Below are 22,453 nucleotides of genomic sequence, written 5' to 3'. Positions count from 1 at the left end.
AATGCATTGAGCTGCCCTGGTTGTGACCTTGATATCGCTGTCGACTATTTCCTAGGCAGCGGCCTCTTAAATGCGTCGACGAGATTCCCCTCTGTGTCTGTAAAATGAAAGATTTCAAAACATTTATGCTGATAAATCATTTTTGTGAAACATTTGCCTAAACTGTCGTCACCAAAACAACTATATTTCTTCGAAATCGTCGAATTACACGCGCTCAACGACAAGACATCGTGCAACCTTGTGAAATCAGACCAACGTACTTTAGCCCATGTCTCACCATGTTGCAAAAGTTTTTAGATGTACACGATTATACGATTGCTGGACAATAACATACAACATGGTAAGCAATTTCAATAGCTGAACCTTCAGGAGGAAAGTGCTGTTAGACTGCAAATTAATGGTGCATGAGTTGAAGACGGATTTAAAACACTAAGCGGTGAAGGTTCACTACTGCAAGCAAGCTCTGATTAACGATGTTGAAATGGTAGATCAATTGACTGAAACAACATTTTGAGCTTTAAGAGCTTTACATCTGTTATGATGGAAACCCCGAATTTAGATTCATACAATGCGTTTTCTTCCAAAACTCTGTTACAGATATGCAAGCAAGAAGCGTGAAGATGACAGAGTAAGGTTTCATAAGCAAGAGCAGAAAGGAAAATCCTCGAAGGAAGACCTGTCGCCGCCGAACGCAGCTTACGAAGACATCAAAGAACCTACGATTTCAATTGAACAGCCCTATTCCGAGATTGCTCCCATCGGCTCAGACGAGACGCGGGCAGACAATACTTACGAGACGGTCAAAACTCCAGAACGACGTGAACTGGGACACATCCGAGCTGAAACAGAATCAGAATACTGCCAGCTGACTTCCAGCACTCTAGATAACAGCGTGTATACTGGCTTGAGTTTTAACAAAAGAGGCAAGACCGGAAGGCCTTCTTAAATTGAACATACCGTGACGATTTCGCATGAATGTGAATTTTTGCTTTAGATTTGTCGATGGTGCAAATCTTCTTTCACTAATCAGTTACAGACAACTATACTCTATGTCGTCATCGTGATTTTTCAATTAAGTACTATAAAACACTTAGCCGCATTCTATTCTAGCGATGTTTGGATTTTCATTGCAAACAGGTGGTTTTTATTAATTAAGGTAAAAAGACAACTTGACCATAGTTAATGTCGGGAAAAGTTTAAATAATTCGCATTTTAAATTAGCGAATTTAAATACTTAGCTGAATAAGCTAAAAAGATGCTAGCTAAAAAGACTCTTTTTACAGTACTCTCATTTATGAAAGTGTGTAAATGATGACTGTTTTGTCTACAATAATTATTAGTTATTATCTTTTAAGAATGTCTGTAAATCTAACTTAGTGAATATTCTATCTCTATATTTACGTTAAACACTACCCGGAAAAATAACCCCGTTGACGTACTCTGTCAGGCAAGATTTTGTCCCACGCGAGCTTTGCCGGTTCAAAATAGATATATTGCATTGTAGTTTAGTGATTTAATTTTGTAATTAACGTACCCCATTCAGAATTATATCTATGAATGATGACATACCAATCTTTTTACAATGTAGACACGTTACAAACATAGACATAAATGTACACACACTCTATAGGTTTCGTTTCTACGTGAAACGCATTATCCAAGTTTTAGAATGAGATAACTTGATATACATTATTTACTACCTACTCTATTATACAGAAATTTTGTCATCAAATATTAATATTGTATAAGTTCAGGGTTGTTAAAGTAGAATATCGGTATCAACAGCTTGCAGATTTGAAGATTGTCATTCCGTATTAAAAGTCGAGAAAGGTCATTCAAATAATCTTGCATAAACGTGGGGTAACAAGCTAATGTGATTTCTTATCATATTTTGATACATTGTCCTCTCGTTTTGATATTATATGGCAAATCATTCCCAGTCAAATACTTTGTAATTTAGCATACCCGTAGGCATGGCACATTTAATTAATTTTTAAATTACTCGGCAAATTGTGGCGATTCGCAATTACACTACATTTACGCAGGAGCCAATACATTTAAAAGTTTTGCTTTGTGTGATATACATAGCCTTTCAAAGAAATCAGTGTTTTTCAAAGGAGCTATATTCATCTACCATCACACCTATTTCGAACTCCTTGTCATGCACGTAATTAGTTTTGTCTTATCTCAATATGAAAGAGTTCATCGGTGAAACGAAAACGATTCTCTGTATTTTTCATTTGTGTTTGAAAGTGTTACAGATTTTGACTTTAGATATTGCTCATGACTGCTATTTTCTTCTTTTTTACTTGAAATATATATGGATTGGAAGTACCTTTACACAAATTATACTTCTTTATTGCTGAAATGTGACAAAGAAACATTCGTCATGATTAATAGATTTTATGATATCTTAATTATCGGAATAGTCTATACAATTTTAGGCCTACAGCTGCATTATGTAATTTTTTTCCACAATTTAGCAGGAAATTATTTCTTTTTAGCTAATAAAGACCCAAGACATGGATTTATCGTATATTTCTCGTTACACGCACAAGAGAAACTTCCATCCAACAAAAGATATCAAACTGCAAATCTTTCACAAGGCAGACGCCTTGATATCCAATTTAGAGATGAAAAATTGATTTCCATAGCAAGCAGTGATTGTCTAAAACTTACGTCAAAAAGAAAGACTACTTTGCTTTAGCGATGCAAACTCAAATCACATTGTAGTGACAGACTTTGCAACAAACTTGAAGGTTAGTAGTTCTTGATTTTTGTTATTTTTGCGAGACAGAAAAACATCTGCATATTATTGAATAAGCTGCACACACTTTGTTTTAAGTTAAAGGACGTTTTTACCATCCAGTATTACGAAGATTTCTTCCTTCAATCCATACATGTACTTAACGCGTCAAGCTTCAAAAGCACAGCTTTTTACTAAAGTGCGCATGGTCGATATTTGGTCGTATTTTGACGATTTGTCCAGCAAACGAGTTACAATGCAAAAGCATCACACATTGCGTGTAATAACGCCCAAAATTTGACTTTAACTAACTCAATAAACACTGCCTCCATGACTTTGCTTGTATCTTCGATGACCTAAATGACTCATACGTGAGGTTTTACATCATGAATTTTTTAATGTCAGAAAATAATGTCCGAGAAAAGGATCAGTTCTGACAATATTAACAGAGTGCGATTATGAAGCAGGATAGGTTTGTATACAGAGAATTTTTGGTAGGGAAAAATCAGAACATTTGATAAATTTCAAGGTGCTTGATGCTCATAACAATCAGAATCCCTTCCATTCCTTCGGTACCTCTAAGCTACCCGCAGGCATAATGGTCATATATCCTAGTATAGCGTGAAGCTTCAAACTGCATTCTTTTGGTCTACTCCCCGAAGAATGTTGAAAAACCCACTATTTAGCTTGTCAACTTAGCGTCTATACGCGCAAAATGCATTGTTATTGTTTTCATTTGAAGTCTAGTCCGGACCAGAAGTCACTTTTCAACAATAACAATGCAGTTTACACACGTACGGGCTACGTTGGCAAGCTGAATACTGTGTATATCAACATGCCTTGTGGAGTAGAACAAGGAGTTATGGTTGACATGTATGCAAAACAAAAATGGTGAAAAAATTATCAAAAGTTAGCATTACTTGCACTTTAATAGTATGGCTACATATTCATCATGCACGGAAGTTTTATGCTGTTTATACAGCACTCAGAGCATTGCAAGATGATCTATTTTAATCGATGTGAACCGTGTATTCTAGCATCTAGAAGGCCTACTTATTGCTGAACAGTTGAAAAACATCGGTCCTAAATTTACAGTGCTCGTTAAACACTCGAAATACAGTTCTACACAGTCTTGTGATTCAATTCAACTTCAAGTGTGGTTATGTGGAAGCAACTTGTGATTACGATTACGGTTAATTCCTACAAATCCAATTCAACATTTAATGAATTATCAAACAGAATGAATCTGCCTGCATATTTCGTACAACATTTTCAGCGTGCATTGATATCTGCGAACTCAAAATTTCCGACACTAGGGCTCTATTGAACGATCTCTTTGACTGTCATAGAAACATCATGTTTACACTTTTTGTTTGCTCTCACAATCGAAATAGCATCGTGATCAGCTTCACTGGCCCGGTCCCCAGGGCCCGGTCCACCTAAGTTGTCACTTTGTATTCGTTGTTTGTTGAAATAACCCGAATAATCGTATCGAGTTTCTAGCTAAAGCTTGCAGTTTACCTCTGAGAGGCCTAACTTCCAGTTGTCATATATATATATATATATATATATATATATATATATATATATATATATATATATATATATATATATATATATATATATATATACAATGTATATATATATATATATATATATATCACTATTATACATCTACCATCAAGAACAATAGAATTTTGTGTGCGCTACCATTGGGACGACAGACATTGGCACCGCGCATCGCCCACCAATTAGCGTCAGACGATACCCTGCACCAATGTCGTCGTGCATCCTTTGCGGTCTTTTCGTAATAACCTCATAATATTCGAGCTAATATCATTCATATAAATCATACACCAAAAGGACTCCCTAATTCTGGTACAGATATTTCGTGCCCGGTACGTGGCTTTTCTGACTCCTATAAACAGAACAACAGGGATAAATGCAATCACTTGACAATCAATAGACCCCTTGATCCATGGAACGCCATCAAATTTTATGAGGCCATCATAAATAGCTTAGGTATAAAAGAGGTCGGAAATGAATAATAACAACATTATGTTTGAAACGATTATGACTTTGGCAGTTAGATAAAAAACAACGACGTTTGAGAAAACCTTACGTTTATTACAACTCATTTGATACATGTCCGTCGTCCCACTAAGTGCAAAACGGGATTTGGTCGATTTGATCGCCCGTCGCACAGTGGCGGCACAAAAAGCGCCGCATATTTTTGTGAGGCACTCCTTGCCAATGCCAGATCTAGACTGCTCACTTATATTGACATAACTATATATAACTAATTGAAAACATGCACGATACGTATGGATTTAGGAGGAGTCGACATGACTGACTACTCTGATGTGAGTCACAAACATTAAAGATAATACTTAAAAATCTCTATATTCATTCAGATGATCAGAGCTTCGTGTAGCCTGCGTTCATAATATTTCATTACCAATGGGTCATCTGTGGACAGTTCAAAGGCCAACGTTACCGAGGTATTTATGAGAGTGTTGGTTTGACCGAACATGTACCACTGAATATTACGATTGTAAACATTATTTATAACTGTGACAAAAGCGTTAATATTAAACTAAGACAGACTTTTGGAGTCTGATATCTGCATTATATTTTCATTATCCATGTATATGTCAGGCTAGCGGGGGTTATTGCAAATTTTCACTGTGCTATGGTAAAATTCATTAAACGAATATTTTTAGTTTAAGGTTTCGTACAACGAACAAAACTCGATACTGACACATCTACAGTGAAGTGAGCAGGCGACTTATTGGCTGATTTTGAAAATATAATGTAGACCTAATGCAAGTTTGTGAAGATATAGTGCATATACTATGTGATAGACTAACCGCGCTGTTTCTGATCCGCGATGTATAGTGTGTTGAGTTATGTGTCACTGTGTTTGTTATCGCGAGGTCCCTGGAGTTGGCCTAACTTTAACTACCAATAATGTTCACTCCACGCATGTGCAAACTACCCAGAATGCTCACCTCACTCAAAGCCGATGCCATGGCTCGACATGCAGTACAAGCGAAGACTGCTTACTGCTTAGGATCATATCTCAGTCGAAGCGTTCACACAATAAGTAAACATACTGCGTTCTAACTTGCTGAAATAACTTAATTTTATATAATCGCCGACTCGAACCCCGTCTAACTAAAATGAAGCTTCTACAAGTTTTAAATATTCTGATAGTTCTGGAAATCTTCACATTTTCCGATGGATGGCGTAGACGACGTACGTGCACTCCTAGCAACTGTGTCGTCAGTAACTGGAGTAGTTGGTCGGCTTGCTCTGCTCCGTGCGGTACTGACGGGACACAGAGAAGAACCCGATATGTTACTCGCGAAGAGAGTTGTGGAGGTACTTGTTCGCAGCTCAGCGATACTCGATCATGCAACTATCCTGGATGCCATGGTCACGGCTCTCCACGCTCAACGTACTGCGATTGCGACGATGAATGGTGGGATACCTGCTGTGAAAAACGTAAGTCGGACTCTGGTCAGATCACGATCATCACGAGATCGATCGTTGTATCATCTCCGATTTTGTTATCTTGGAGACTGCTTAATGTAGACCACACACTTTCGGTACTTTAAATTAATTTGTTTTAGTGATAAATCTCTCCCACTGCCTACCATATGATGAATAAATAGTGCCTAGCGGACGTATATCAACCGGGGATAGAAACTCGAACTGTCAAACGTTTACAATACTTCGTTGGTCTACCGTTTGCTTGGGCTCATTTTGAAGCCCATTGAGTAAATAAAAGTTTCACTGGTTTATTTTTATCACAATATCCATGGATCTTAAGGAATAACCATTATTAATTTATAATGTAAATGTCAAGAACTATTCAGCTGTTAATTCATATCCTTACCACCAAACCTTGCACCGTGACCCTTGGTTTTTGTTTTGGATTGTGGAACGGGTAAGGTTTGAAGTTCTTGTATGGTAAGTTGAGCGGTGGTTAAAGCCTTTCAACTCCGAGACGCATTGTACGTTAATTTTTCAACTAATGTCTGACAAGCCATGCCGTAAGAACTCGTAAGGCCGGTTGATTTGACTTTAACAACAAATCCAACAGCAATGGAGTCGTAAACCAGATTGTTACTTTATCTTGATAAGTTGTCTAGATGCGTTGTATTTTACAACGTCAAAAATGTCAACGCTGCAGGCAACAGCTAAACTACTCTTTGCAGGCCGTTCACAATACTTACATTAGCCAATACTAGGACGGCCGGGGCTCAGAAAAAACGAAGTCATTAATTACATACTATTGATTAATCGTGCAGTATGTTGTTGATTGCATGAGTGAAAAATAATATATATATTATTAAATAGATAAACATTTCAGTTGTTATAACTTCTGCTTTCTAACATTGCTCCCTTGCTCGCCAACTTGTTCCTGTAATCATGAAGCAGAATTTCAAGAACTTCAATGGTCAAAGAGAAGGTCCCTCAGGCTAAAGCTTACAACCTGACATTCAGGAACATAGATGACGTCATTTCTTTAAATCATTCCTGTCTCATTGACTATCATCGATGACTTATTCTCCTGAATTGGAGATTAAAGAATCAGATTTTTTGCCTTCTTATCCGGATATATTCCTTGAATTTGACTCCAATACTAGGCTGTATGAAATGATTTCAACTTTGCTATCATCAATTTTCCGCACCTTGATAGCAATATTCCACTGCTTCCATGTTATATACAATTCCCAGCTTATCCGCTATGCAAGAACATTTAGTTCATATGGCGATTTGTGGAGAGACGCGGCCTTCTCTCTTGCAAGCTTGTAAATCAGCCTTACGCAAAAAATAAGGCATACTTATACATTCAAACGTTTTTTGGCAGGTTGTCACGAACTGATAGATAAGCACGATGTATATTTTTAAGCAATAGATCACTAATTGCATCGATGGCATTTGTCTATAGATTTAGACAACTTCCTATTTTGATTACATGCGGGGCACAATGCATCCACTGTTTTCGAAACACTGCCATTATGAAGTGCTACACGATAAAAATTCGTACAGAATGTGCAAATGGGTGTTGAGAGTAATGTAATAGAACAAAATTGATAAAGACTTATTATCGATGGTAAATCAGTGGATAGTAATCTTGCTCTATGGCAGCTTTGTACAAGTGATTTAGATTTATTTTGATTTTGATTACCCATGGTTGATTGAAAAACTATAAAAATGTACTGTTACTTTTCGGAGTTGTGTTCTTCTATAATTCAGCAGTATTTTTTTTTTAATCCGCATAACATGCAATTGGTAGCCAATACAACGTTGCATTCCAATTCGTTTTTTGTGTTGTTGTTTTTCCCTTTCCCACAGCATGCACAGCCATCGCTAACTGTCAACAACTTCACTGTACGTCAGGTACAAACCATGCTTGTCATCGCTGTAATTACGACAGAGGCGGTATCATCAAAGCATATCAGCTGATAGACTCAGGCGGCTATCCCAACAGAGTCTGTCAACGTAAGTATTAATAATATCAACATCATTTGTAGACTATTGTGTCATTCTGGTAAATTTCTATCAAATGCTCATGATAGTAGGAAAAGAGATCGTTCATTCAGCATATTATGGCATACTGTGTCAAGCACAATCATTGTCAGAAAAAACAATCATCTTAAGAATTATGTCCCTTCTCCTATGTGTAAATCATCATCATTTATCCTGAATGTGTTTGCACGAAAAGGAATCCTTTCATGTATGTGATATCAGAAATGTACATCCCGATGCCAGTGAAGCTATACCTGGTAATGGGAATTCCCCTACTTGATTGTGAAAATTGCCCATTCTGTTCCAACGCTACTTGTTCAAGCTATGCCCTTACAATTAAACTTCGATGGACAGTTTCCCGTAAACACAGATTTCAGTCAAAGGTGGCTACATAAGATTTCCAATGCAGAAGTAACCGTATAATATTTTTACGTTGGAATTTGGGAGGGAGGAGTCTGAAAACCTTTACATTGTCGCTAAGCTATGACGATCACAAAAACAACTGCTTCTTAAATTCTCAGTCGCAATATACAGTGCATAATTCGAACGCGTCTGCCATAATTTACAACTTCTGCTGGTGAGAATCTTCAAAATCGCCCCTTTGCTCTGCAATGCCATGGCAAACGTAGCTATTGATATGCGAACTCTTTAATGTGGAATTAATGAATTAAGCACTTTGGAAGGTCATAAACGTAGCTCAATAGCCGGTTGTTCTGATGAATTTTGAAATGTGATCTCTTTATGATATTTAATTAAATATCTTTCCAGAACAAATATTACCGGATGCAGAATGTTCATATGCGTTTCACATAGATATAAGTGACGATGACTAGTTTGGCATTTCATTGTATTTGTAACGAACATTGAACGCCAAAGAACATCCATGTACACCTAACATTTCTCATGGCTTAATTTCGAATGAACGGAAATCGTCAGGCTCGCGCCTCCCCTCCAAGACGTATTTGTAAAATGCACCTGAGGCGCAATGTTACTGCATCGGATCAAACAAACTTATTACTCGCCAGTCGTTAAGACTATGTAGCAGCTACTATTGTAAGACATTAGTCATCCGCATCCTCAACTCCAAACGTTTTATGCCAACTTGCTCAACCTTTCCTAGTGATATCAGGTGTTTAACGTTGAAATCAACTTGATCAAGTAAATATTGCCAGTCGACGTAACTTTCTGTGATTCACGAAGCCTGTAAACACCACTTATGGTCTATGAGTTTTGTACCGTGTAGGGTCCTTAACAGAAATAGTGATAATACAGTCATTATCCAGCCTGACTGACAGCATACATCCATCGTCCTACCCAATATCACCTCCAAAATTTGAACATGTGTCTGTGCAATAGTTTACTTGTTTTTTGACTCTATATTTACAATCAATCGTGATATATATCACCTCTGTACATACGCCGAATTGTTTTCATCTCGAATTCTCTGACCTTACATCACAATACCAATGTATTTTTATGTCAAAAGAGATATGTTCATGGAGACCCGATAGTAAATATTGTTACCCTGGTAACTGTCCCAGTGCACCGTCATCTTGTAGCTGTGCTTCGGGGTTCACAGGTTATAACTGTATGGCAAGTAAGTAAACATTGATTGTTTATTGTTCATTTCGATACATCATAATTTATACTTCAGTAAGATAAAAAATTATTTGGTACACTTCCGTGTTCCTACTAACTTCTGCTAACTTGACGACACACAAATCTGAACAGATCAATGTTTATCCCGAGTGTCAAACCAATGAGTAGCATTTAATCGCAAGCATCAGTCATTTTAAAAGAGTATACTTCACATTTCCAGTGACTACGACCCCAAACATGGCCTACTGCACTGCCAAGCTGATACGTACAGTTGGAGACACCAGAGTTGAAGCGGATTGTGACGATCACGTGACAGCGCCCCAGACTGTATATACCAATCTAATACCAGATCGTATCCTGGTTGAGTGGCATGCCTATTACATTGGCCCGAATGCTGCCACGTATCCTCGACCATATTATATCAACGATTTTAAAGTCGGTGTTGTATCTGCTTCCTTCGACTGGAGAGTTCAAAGAGGTACGATGTTACGGCTTAGCTGATACTATTCCTCAGATAAAGCGTTGTTAACAGTATAAATAAAATCACACTTATGGCCTAGACTTGGTTCAAGTCGGTGAATTTCTATAAAAAATCTTTTGTATTAGTTTCTCTTGTGTCTCTCCTATTTCATACAAACCTATTTAGACTTTGACAGCCTGGGTCAGGTTTTCCTTGTGATTAATTGAACGCGTTACCTATGAGTCTGCGCAGTAATGGGTTTCTGCCGGATTCCGGGAGAAACTCCCCTGTATAGCGTTCACCTACTCATTGCGTTCACCCCACTCAAACATTCACAAATCACAGACTTGAACCAAGTACACTTATGGCTATACATTGTCCATGAGCTTCGTCGGTAAGGGGTTATATTTTCGAAGCAAGACAATTGGTATGTATCTTTATGATAACAGTGGCAGTTTACAACTCTTTCTTCCCAGACAGTATCAATCGAAACTCAATCCTTATAACATGTATAACCGTCGAAAGTTTCAGCTTAAGACACCGTTTGATCTTTTAATATATTAATATCTCCAGGTGGCAGTGAAATTAGAAGCGGAAGTGCCACATGTTCTTTAGGCTACAACCAGGACAATCCTCACCAAGCCATGCATGTCTGTGAAGTTCATGACGACTTCAGCTTCACATTCCAACATGCTGACAGGTATAATGTTATTTCATTTTAATTGTATATGACGAATGTCGGTGATTGTGGTTGATGATTTTGAGTCTTAGGAGTTTGGAGGCTTTAGGGGCTTCTGTGTGATTTGTTGCTAATAGTCCGTGCACTGGCTGGAGGGGCCCACCGTGCACCCCCCACATCCCTACTACATGGGTATTTTTTTGTTCTTTAGGACCTGCTGAACAAGAAAAAGATGTTAACATTGGATATTTTGGGATGCACTACCTATCTGGGCTGGTTTTTGATTTGCATGTACCGCAAAAAATGGCGAAAAATGGGTAGGGGTAGGGGGTACTATATCCTCCCCTACATTAAGTAAACTAGCATAAAATAGCACAAACCATACATTTTTGGAAAGCTCAGATTCTGCTCTTTATGAGAAACACCAATTTTAGCAAAATTAATTTGTGTACATAGAATAGGACGACTTTAAAATGAATTTTTTTGACAATTTTGAAATTTTTTACCCAAAATACCATGTAACAATTGTGATTTACTTTATTAAGCAAAATTTTGACAGCTTTTTGTGTTTGAATTATTTATTCCACATATTAAACAAGAAAAACAGTGTTAACATTATATATTACTATATTTAACTATACACTACTTCTCTGGAGTCAATTTTGAATTGCGTGTATCTGTATGGGGTGTTCAAAGCAAGGGTAGGGGTACAACATTCTCTCCTTGATGAAGTAAACTGGCTTGAAATGCCATATCCCTTATAGTTTTAGAAAGCTGAGATACTGGTCTTTCTAAAATGCATAAAGTTTTAGTAAAAAAATATGACGTCATAGAATTGGATAACTTTAAATCGATTTTTTCTGGCAATTCAGTATTTTTAACCGGAAGAAAATACGATAACTATTGTTTCCTCCTTATGAAGCAAATCAAACAGATTTATGGATGTCCTTTTCTAATTGCAACGTGCTGAAGAAGAAAATAAATGTCAAAATTGGGTATTTACCATGCATTATTGTCTCTACTCACTAAACTAGCAAATTTTGCTACACTGGTATATCGTGAATGGGCATTTTATGCTATGAACAGCCTAAAAAGAAGACTTTAAAACGTGCACACATAGTCGTATTGCAATTTTCTGCAACAAGTAAATAGATCATTGATGACTGTCTATTTTTATAATTTAATTTTTAAATTTTTTCGATAAAATAATTTTGATAAGGCGTATTTGGAAAATTTTCTATGCCTCCTTGTCTTACTTATACAGCAAGTATTACTAACAATCTATTAGGCTGAGGCTAGAGGGGGCGTCTACATGCACCTCCCCCCTCCCAACCCTACAGGATAACAAACTTGTAATTTTCAGAAGCCTTGGGATCCCTAGAATAAGAAATGGGATTTTAACAGACAAAATATAGGGACTCAATAGCTGTTATGGTCATGTTTTGAAGGGTACCACAAAATCACGATTTTGTGACCCACATGGATTTTTGTCAAACTTGTCTTATTGTACGTGATCTGCTGAGCTTACTGTTTAACATGACCAAGGTTATGGGGTATCATTAGAAAGGTGATTTATTTTTCTTGAAAAGGTATATAGCAATATGCAATATCTTCTATAGTTTTCATGAAATAGGGCCAAAATTTACCCCATACCCCAAAGTTTTATGTCACAAATTACTGTCAAACCTAATCTAAATTCCACCAATTTTTACCTATACATAATACAAAAGGCAATACTGTGTATTACCTTTGTGTTATTTGCTACAAGTATATGTTAGAAACTTGGAATAAACTTTTAACAGAAAAAAAATTGGGATCCTGTAGCTGTAACAGTCATATTTTGAAGGGTACCGAAAAATCACAGTATTACTGACTCTCATTCGTTTTTGTTAAACCTGTCTTCTTGTAAGTCTTCTGCTGAGCGTATTTTGAACATAACGAGGCAAATGGGGTACCATTAGAAAGTTAATTTACTCTCCTTTAAAATGATATGTTGCAATATGCAATATCTTCTATAGTTATAGTCCCTATATTTTGTCTGTTAAAATCCCATTTCTTATTCTAGGGATCCCAAGGCTTCTGAAATTACAAGTTTGTTATCCTGTGGGGTTGGGGGAGGTGTATGTAGACGCCCCCTCTAGCCTCAACCTAATAGATTGTTAGTAATACTTGCTGTATAAGTAAGACAAGGAGGCATAGAAAATTTTCCAATACGCCTTATCAAAATTATTTTATCGAAAAATATTTAAAAATTAATTATAAAAACAGACAGTCATCAATGATCTATTTACTTGTTGCAGAAAATTGCAATACGACTATGTGTGCACGTTTTAAAGTCTTCTTTTAAGGCTGTCCATTAGTTCATTGCATAAAATGCCCATTCACGATATACCAGTGTAGCAAAATTTGCTAGTTTAGTGAGTAGAGACAATAATGCATGGTAAATACCCAATTTTGACATTTATTTTCTTCTTCAGCACGTTGCAATTAGTAAGAACATCCATAAATCTGTTTGATTTGCTTCATAAGGAGGAAACAATAGTTATCGTATTTTCTTCCGGTTAAAAATACTGAATTGCCAGAAAAAATCGATTTAAAGTTAGCCAATTCTATGACGTCATATTTTTTTACTAAAACTTTATGCATTTTAGAAAGACCAGTATCTCAGCTTTCTAAAACTATAAGGGATATGGCATTTCAACCAGTTTACTTCATCAAGGAGAGAATGTTGTACCCCTACCTCTTGCTTTTGCACACCCCATACAGATACACGCATTCAAAATTGACTCCAGAGAAGTAGTGTATAGTTAAATATCTAATGTTAACACTGTTTTTCTTGTTTACTATGTTGGAATAAATAATTCAAACCAAAAAAGCTGTCAAAATTTTGCTTAATAAAAAGTAAATCACAATTGTTACATGGTATTTTGGGTAAAAAATTTCAAATTGTCAAAAAAATTCATTTTAAAGTCGTCCTATTCTATGTACACAAATTAATTTTGCTAAAATTGGTGTTTCTCATAAAGAGCAGAATCTGAGCTTTCCAAAAATGTATGGTTTGTGCTATTTCATGCTAGTTTACTTAATGTAGGGGAGGATATAGTACCCCCTACCCCTACCCATTTTTCGCCATTTTTTGCGGTACATGCAAATCAAAAACCAGCCCAGATAGGTAGTGCATCCCAAAATATCCAATGTTAACATCTTTTTTCTTGTTCAGCAGGTCCTAAAGAACAAAAAAATACCCATGTAGTAGGGATGTGGGGGTGCCTAGTGGCCCCTCCAGCCCACGGACTATAATGTTTTTGAAAAGGCAGTGGTATAGTAAATTTACTGGTCAAATAGAATGTATTGAAGTTTGGACTGGTCGATTTGGCCTTATTTGGTCGTGTTTGCCTTACTGTATCATATAGAAGATATCCAGATGTTTTTCATCGTCCAAATGTGCGGTTGTACGCACTAAACAAGCTCTTCTGTCAAATAAGACTTGGAATAAAACTCGAACTTTATGTTTTTAGCACAAATATGTCTCTGAATCGCTTAAACTACGGAGAGTTTACAACATAATTTCGCGTTTGACAGGTTTTACGTCACAGTGAAAGCATCAAATGGAGGGTACGTGAATATCAGAAACTACGACGGTACATCAGGACAGTACACGGTGAATCCCAAGCAATACTACCAGGGACAGACAGTCTCACACACCGCTGATTTTACGTTGGATTACCAGCCACCAGAACATTGTTCTGTCACCAGTGGCTGTTCTGACAAAATGATCGACAGGGGTGCAGCAATCACAAAAAATGTGAGTAGACGAGAAAAAGTTCCAATAACTTCCGTTTGTCAATTGCTAGATGGATCTTTGCTTCATTGTTAGAATTTCAACTTTTCTCTTTTGTGTCGAATCAGCCAGTCATTGAGTATGTCACAATGCGCAATGACATGACATCTGCCCGCAGAAGGTCATGAGCAAAGTCCATTTCATACCAAAAATTACTTTCCCATGTCTACCTTTCTTCCTTACAGGGCGCGATAACCGTGGGTTGGTCAGGCTGGTCCGATGGCTTGTCAGGAATATTGAAATACGAATACGAAGTTTATAAGATGCAACCATACGGTGACGTATTAGGTTACAGATCGATTGAACCAATCATAAAGGACGAGTTGGATGCATCGTCTACTTCCTTCACTATGAATCTAACAGAGCCTGGTAGGAAACTACTTTGTCATTTGTAAATGTATAGTATATATCAGATGTCTAGTTTATTGGATAGGTTTTTAGGGTGTCAATTCACAAATTTGTGTTATACACATTGTAAATTTACGTCCGTATGACCATGATGTGTTGTACACATGGTAGAAAATACCAAAATCATCTTTCTTTTATTACCTATATTTACATTTTTAAAGGCATGATTGACTTCAAGCCTCTTTCCTCCATTTCCCAGCTGAATATTGTGTATTGCTGACCGTTGATGACGTAGCTGGAAATCATATACACGCCAGACGCTTCCTCATATTTGATGACGTCAGTGTTGTTGATATTGATTCCACTGGTCATTATCCGTTGTGGGTGGATTCTGCTTCTGCAAACACCAGTTATCTATGGCAAACAAATTTACAAGACGAAAACTGTACCGGGCCGCAGGTACTGTAAGCAGAACATTGTATGACATCATTTTGGTCATTATTATGATTAAAACGCTGTGGCTTCGTCATCATGATAATGCCAATTTTATGGTCGCAGGATTACACAACGATATAAGGAAAATGTTTGATATTTACTGTCTAGGTACAAACGTAAGATTAGTTTGCTTCCAGCGAAAGTAGTACACGCCTAGAAACTTTTGCCGAAACATCCCTCAGTAAAACTTTAAACAATTTTCTTTTGAATATGAAAATCATATTTAATCGAGCAAAGTTATTGGTCCTAGAAATACAAATAAAAACACTGTATATCCATAATAGTCGCCATCCCTCTGTTAACTCTATGGGAAAATACTATTTTTGATTTTCACAAAATTAAGGCGATGGACAATTTTTATAAAATGTGCTTCAAACGCAGCACCTACAAGCAGTAGACCAAAATTTATTGTAAAAGTTTCGAAGTCGGAATAGTTGTCCTCAGGTCGAATTATACCTTTAGAGCGGAATTGGGGAACCTTGTTTTTTATTAGAAAAGGTGTAGACTGGCTTCATTGATACATGTACGCAAAATAGCTTATGGGCGGCACATACGATCTGTTTGAAATTTTCCGCCATCGCAATCGGAAAAAAACTCCCTTTGGCGAACGAATTGTGCAAGAAAACAATTGTATCTATATTTAAATTGTCTAATATCTCGTCTATGAGGATACTTTTATATAACGTTTTAGTAACTTTTACTAACAAGCTAATTTGACATCATGTCATACGCTTATAGGGTATATCTGGATCCACTTCACAATGATAGCAGATAGTGAAAACCTATCATCTTACATGTAGTAAATATCCTAACTGCTGATGATCATCACACAATATGCTTTTTGTAAACTTCCTCATTTAATGCGCTCGATGAGGACTCCGTGTGTAAAAATAGAGAATATAAAAGCCCTTTTCAATAATGACGCATTTTAATGATACAATAATTTTTTTAATAACAACTGTCGATAACTTAATTTCCTTATAGGTCTTAGCGCGCTGGCCACGACATTTTTACAACGAATTCCACCGACAAAACGGGATGCTCAAAGCAATTGAAGACCACTCACCACCTTTGACCTCTGATTACGAGGAAGTAACAGGTCAACCTCCGGAAACCAGGTCACGGGAAGCCATACCAAATATTAATGCCATCGTCAGATTTGAAGTGGACTATGCGCGTGACCACCAGGGAGGGCGCTCTATCGTGACGCCACCGGGGAACTGGTTGGATGTTGACGATACATTGGTAGATTACATTTTATCTGACGGCTTTTTAAAGTTAGATGTAGTTAGACTGCCTGAATATTAAGACTAACCTTGAGCTAATAAAGCCTTAAGCTTGGTTGAAATGATACACCTTGTTGAGAGAAAATACTGAACCTTGTAGAGGCTGTATGGCAAATGATGAGGCTGCATGTAAGTGCGATAAAACAAACCGTCAAGCAAGAGGCGGGTCCCACCAACCTTTTTAAATGCCCTTCTGATCGCATTATTGTGTAAGATATGTGCTTGTAGTACAATTACCTTGAATATACATGCCTCTCTTACAGATAGAGGGCCAAGCCTTTGATATACCACGTATCGATGGCGATTCCATTCGAATATGGGTGAGAGCTAGTGATGTGATGGGAAATGAAAATAGAGATGATGTCTTATTACACATAGATTCAAGTCCCCCTCTACTACATGACGTCTTCCTCACAAGACTACGGCTGGAGGAATCTCCTGACTACGATTCTTTGATCGTATCAAAGATTGAGTAAGTAAACATAACAATGCTTTACATGTTTAACATGACATTGCACACTAAATGTCCTATAATCTTAGAATGACATTTCACAGCATCAACAGTAAACGTGAACGGTTTTGAATTTTAAGGCCCAACAGACATAGCTGCTCAAGTATGCAGTTAATATCAGGCCGTCTCAACCATTACTTCATTACGAAATACTGGTTAAAGTATTAGAAAAGAAGATATGCAAATATGTATGTACTGACAAGATCAGTCAAACACTCCTTCTATGTACTATTTCAGATAATAAGTATAATGTTGTATGCTATTGCAGAATTTCTTTTTTGGCGTATGATGATCACAGTGGTTTACACACAATTCAATGGACACTGATCGATATGTCTGATAACATCGTCTACAGTGAAGGAAGTGTTGCTGTACGTAGACTAAAGGTGTGCATTTTTGTGCATACACATAAAGATTGAATTTTGAAATATTATGATCTGGAATGAAGTCTTACCGGTTTGCCGGTAGACAAATAAACGCAAGCAGCAGTAGCACGACTGATAAAGTAAAGGAACATCTGCAGCCAGTATTGTCAGCGTAACCAGCCAATAACACGATTGGAACTAATTTGGGATAATTTGATCTTCATATTTTTCAAATTTCTTAAAAGTGTCAGGTGCTCTAAAGCTTTTATTACAATTTACTCATAAAAGCAAGTGTATAACTTAAAAAAAAAGCAGACGAGTTTACATTTGTAGATCAAACAGACATAAGTAGTTCAAATCGTGTTCATTGGAAAACTCAATTACTTATTCAATTAACTATTAATTATTCCAGTGTTATCGGTTTCGTTCACGTTACTTTGTTGTACCTCCCAATTGTATGGAAGGCCTTGGGGAGATAAACAGTCTCAACAATATTAGGTACAATGTTAAACGTTATTATTAATGGCCTAGTTTCAGTCCAGTCTAGAATTCATTTTTTCAAAATCAATACATCACATTAGACCCAGCGATTTCGATGTTTGAAGGAAGAATAAATCGCTCGATATTTCGGATTCATTTCAAATTGGCAACAATAACTACACTGTATGTCGAAAGTGGTGGTTATGTTTGCAAGATTGGTACTATGGACTTCAGTACTTTTAGGTGGGAGAAAATGCTGTACTCGTTATCGCGAAGGAAAAAATGCAAACATCAAAAGCTGTGGCCAATGTCTCTTGATCACGAGAGACGTGCATTTTACTCCTTTGCAAACCTGATGTAAATATGTTTTTTATAATAGTTGTAGGTATTTTTAATATCGTTTTAGATTTCGGAATGTAGCCCCGCAAACTGTGCCTGCATACCAAAGGACAATGACTGCTATGGCAAGAACTATGTTCTTCAAATTAATGGGTCTGATGTTGTCATGCCAATCGACAAAATAGCGACTACAGTGTTATCATCACCGCAACCAACAATGCCATGTTACAGACAGCAGGGCAACTCAAGGTGAAGGCATTGTTACAATGCTAACCTTTATAGCATTAATGGAAAGATTATCTGAGTTCACATTTTCTTTTTCGAGGTACTTATAAGGAAAGATTGAAGGTCTAACTGTCATTATCTTCGGTTTAAATACCGGATTTAAAACCACGTCTCAAGACGATCATTAATCTTTAATATGCTTCCAGGCAAAGTATTGTTTACAGTCATAAAGGTAGTAAAAAAACACATGAATTTACACACTCGATGAGGGTCTATCAAAAGGTTATTTCACTGACTGCAATTGTTAACATTCCGCAGCAGCTGGAGGTTAAATCCATCTTCTGGGAAGAGAATCTCAAGTTCCTAACAATATTTCAAAAAATCGTTAGTAGAAGGCAACGGTTCGAACAGAGATCAATCGTCGCTCTTCTGTATCAGAAATATATATACTTTAGAGCGATGCCATTTTTTTCAATGATCATACTACCCTTATTGCTAGACATGTGTTCCTTTGTTACTCTAACACAATTGGAACTAGTTTGGGATGGTTAGATTTTCATTTTTTGCAAATTTATCAAAGGTGTTAGGTGCCATATAGCTGAATGTTGCAATATCGCAAATTGCTCATAAAAAAGTGTGCAATGTAAAAAGAAAAGCAGATGAGATAATATTTGTAGATTAACTCGACATTACTTCACCATCCAATTATCCCAAATTAGTTCCAATCGTGTTCTCTATCGATTGAAGAGCCTTAGTAGCTCCAGCATAACGATAAAGGCAAACCACTTTCCAATTATGAACAGCTCTGTGTCTCTTGCTTTCATAGATACCATACTGCCAAGATACCGTCAAGAATCTCAATTCATCGGAAGTTACCATGACAACTGTTGTAATAACGTGGGACGAGCCAATCTGCCCAGAGTCATTTGTAGAGTACCAAGTAGCCATCAATTCAACCAAACCGGACGAAGTTTCTTCGGAAATGACGACTGACACTCATCACACTTTTTCTGACCTTGTAGCTGACACTGCGTATATTGTAACGGTCAAACCCTTTTATGATCAAAAACGCTTTGGCACAGAAAATCGCATGACAGTTACAACTTTGTCAAGCATAGGTGGGCATCATTCAGTTGTTCATTATTCTATCCTTCGAAAGAACAGAGAGTTTTTAAAATAAACGGCTAAATATTTATAATTACTAATCTTTCCATCCATCTTTTGCATATGATGCTGGTGTGACGTCATTTTTTATTAACACTAGGGCCTCATCCAAACAGTGGAGATAAACAAGACTCTAACGTAGTAGCGATATCTGTGTCCTCTACTTTGGTCATCATATTGAGTGTTGCGATTGTTTCTGTCGCAGTTTTGCTGTACCGAAGGTAAGTAGAGGGAATAACAGAATACAATTTGGCTATTCTGGAAATGTGGCCTTGGTACCAGGGTCGATTATTTGAGGCAACGACTACTCATATGCATCGAAGTGATGCCATGTTTTCTGATAATGAACACATACAAATGTCGTGCTGGTAAATCATAATGCTTATATAACATTCAGAGTTTGCCGAAGATGTCGTCACCAAACAAGACATATCATGTCACGCTGCATATTCTGGGCCTGTGGGAAATCGAACAAATTAGGTTTAGCCTATTATCTGTAAGTCGATTGCAGAAATTTGAAGCAATTACATGTTTAGACGTACACAATTACGCAATAGCTTAATAATAACATACATTGCCTGGAAGGCAATTTCAAGAACTGAGCCTTTTGGAGGACTGTTGCCAAACTGCAAAGTTGATGGTGTAGGAGTTGAAGACAAAGACAAAGTAATATATTTGTACTACGAGGCAACGGTTTATTACGGCAAGCGGCAATTTATGTTATTGAGTCTGTAGGTCCAATGACTGAACTGATCGTTTTGGCAGTTAGATTGTATGAAAAATCCGAACTTAAAATTCGTAAAATATCATTTTTTCCCTAAACTACATTACAGACGTACACACAAAACGTCTGAGGATGACACAGTAAGGTTCGATAAACAAAAGCAGAAAGGAAAATCGCCGACTAAAGATATGGCGCTGTCTAACGCAGCTTACGAGGACGTCACGGAACCAACAAGTACCGGTGAACCATACTACTCCGAGATTGCTCCTGTCGGCTCTGACAAGAAGGAAGCTACCAACATTTATGAGATCGTCCAAACTCCAGGTCGACACCAAGTAAACCACATCGTCAACGCTGAAAGGGAATCCAATTACTGTCAGCTAAATCCAAGCACTCTAAATAATAATGTGTATACTGACCTGCGTTTCAACAAAAGAGGCAAGAACTAGGGGTCTTTCTAAATTTTGCCTGTAATTTCTTCGCTAGGTGACTAGGTGCCATACGTTGTGAGTCGAATCCCGTTGGGAATTTACTCAATTTTTATATACCTTTTAATTTAGGTCTCTATAGCACTAACTTAAATTTCTTCTCTAGATTTGATGAGATGCCAGTCCCGTGTCTTTAATCAGTTACACATTACCATTTTCTCTCTCTCTCACCCTCCCTCCCTCTCTCCCTCTCTCCCCCTCTCTCTCTCTCTCTCTCTCTCTCTCTCTCTCTCTCTCTCTCTCTCTCTCTCTCTCTCTCTCTCTCTCTCTCTCTCTCTCTCGTCTTCTTGATTATGTACTCATTTGTCAAAATATATAAATATCCGGCCAATGTTTAGTGTACAGTATACTGTCATCATATTCATTATATGGTATCTACAGCTCTAAAAAATCTGCATTTAATATTTCTCATTAAGTTAACTAGAAAATGCCAGAAATCATTATGGAAGGAACATGTATTTTGACTTCGTCAGGCAATATTTTGTCATATCCGTGCTTTGTCGAGTCTCAATGGCTACATTGCACTAAAGTTTTATGATTTTACTGCTGTAGTTAATTGACCCAAGTATGCACGATGATATACAAGGCCTTATAGCAAAAAAAGTGTCACAAAAACTAGACATATGTGTACTCACCCTATAGGGTTCGTTTCACTAGGATTCAGAATGGCATCGCTTGACAACAGTTCTACGTAGATAAATTTTGTTATGCAAATATTGTGACAACTTAAGGTTTCTCAAAGTAGAATATGGATATCCACAGTTTAAATATGTGCAGTCGCACAGAATTCGAAGTACAGGAACACCATTTAACTAGTCTGGCATAAACATATATTACTGTAACATGTAAAGATGATTTTTTGTTTTCTTTCGATGGATTGTCCTTTTTTTAAGTTATATAGTAAAACATTCCCAGGCAAGTGCTCAACTTGAAGGCATGACAACATTTAAATATGATTTTAATATCACTCTGCCAATTATGATGATTTACAATCGAACTAAAGTCACACAGAGGCAATACATTTACAACCTTTGCTTGGTTCGATATCGACTTCCAAAGTAATCAGTATTTCCCAAAGGAACTACATTCACCTAACCCTTACAGTTCAGCTTCTTTCAACTCTTTATCATTTACGTGATGTCTTTATCATATTTCAAACCTT

General features: G+C 37.1%; 2 protein-coding genes across 2 annotated transcripts in view; both read left to right on the top strand.

The window, feature by feature from the left end:
- LOC139144054 (uncharacterized) overlaps positions 1–2,527 on the top strand; it is a 29,719-nt gene extending 27,192 nt beyond the window's left edge. Inside the window, exon 15 of the mRNA XM_070714700.1 lies at positions 598–2,527. Coding sequence (XP_070570801.1) covers positions 598–946 — 349 coding nt within the window. The 3' untranslated portion in view covers positions 947–2,527. The remainder of the gene's footprint in view (positions 1–597) is intronic.
- A 7,596-nt stretch (positions 2,528–10,123) lies between these two features.
- Positions 10,124–21,492, top strand: LOC139144473 (uncharacterized). Its single transcript, XM_070715172.1, has 12 exons — positions 10,124–10,364; positions 10,920–11,046; positions 14,608–14,830; positions 15,052–15,235; positions 15,474–15,673; positions 16,694–16,954; positions 17,259–17,467; positions 17,775–17,892; positions 18,758–18,939; positions 19,742–20,033; positions 20,180–20,300; positions 20,913–21,492. Exons 1-10 carry the CDS (start codon positions 10,124–10,126, stop codon positions 19,794–19,796), a joined length of 1,800 nt encoding a protein of 599 aa, XP_070571273.1. The 3' UTR covers positions 19,797–20,033; positions 20,180–20,300; positions 20,913–21,492.
- Positions 21,493–22,453: the final 961 nt, after the last annotated feature.

The sequence above is a fragment of the Ptychodera flava genome, chromosome 11 (genome assembly GCF_041260155.1).
Source record: "Ptychodera flava strain L36383 chromosome 11, AS_Pfla_20210202, whole genome shotgun sequence".
NCBI classification, from domain to species: Eukaryota; Metazoa; Hemichordata; class Enteropneusta; family Ptychoderidae; genus Ptychodera; species Ptychodera flava.
Note: the sequence above shows the minus strand (reverse complement) of the source record. Positions and strands in the feature narration are given on the sequence as shown.

Excerpts from the sequence above, each read along its gene's own strand:
- LOC139144473 (XM_070715172.1), top strand. The coding sequence starts at position 10,124 with ATGGCCTACTGCACTGCCAAGCTGATACGTACAGTTGGAGACACCAGA. Across the intron at positions 11,047-14,607 it reads ACATTCCAACATGCTGACAG|GTTTTACGTCACAGTGAAAG; the intron begins GTATAATGTTAT and ends CGCGTTTGACAG. Across the intron at positions 15,236-15,473 it reads TATGAATCTAACAGAGCCTG|CTGAATATTGTGTATTGCTG; the intron begins GTAGGAAACTAC and ends TCCATTTCCCAG.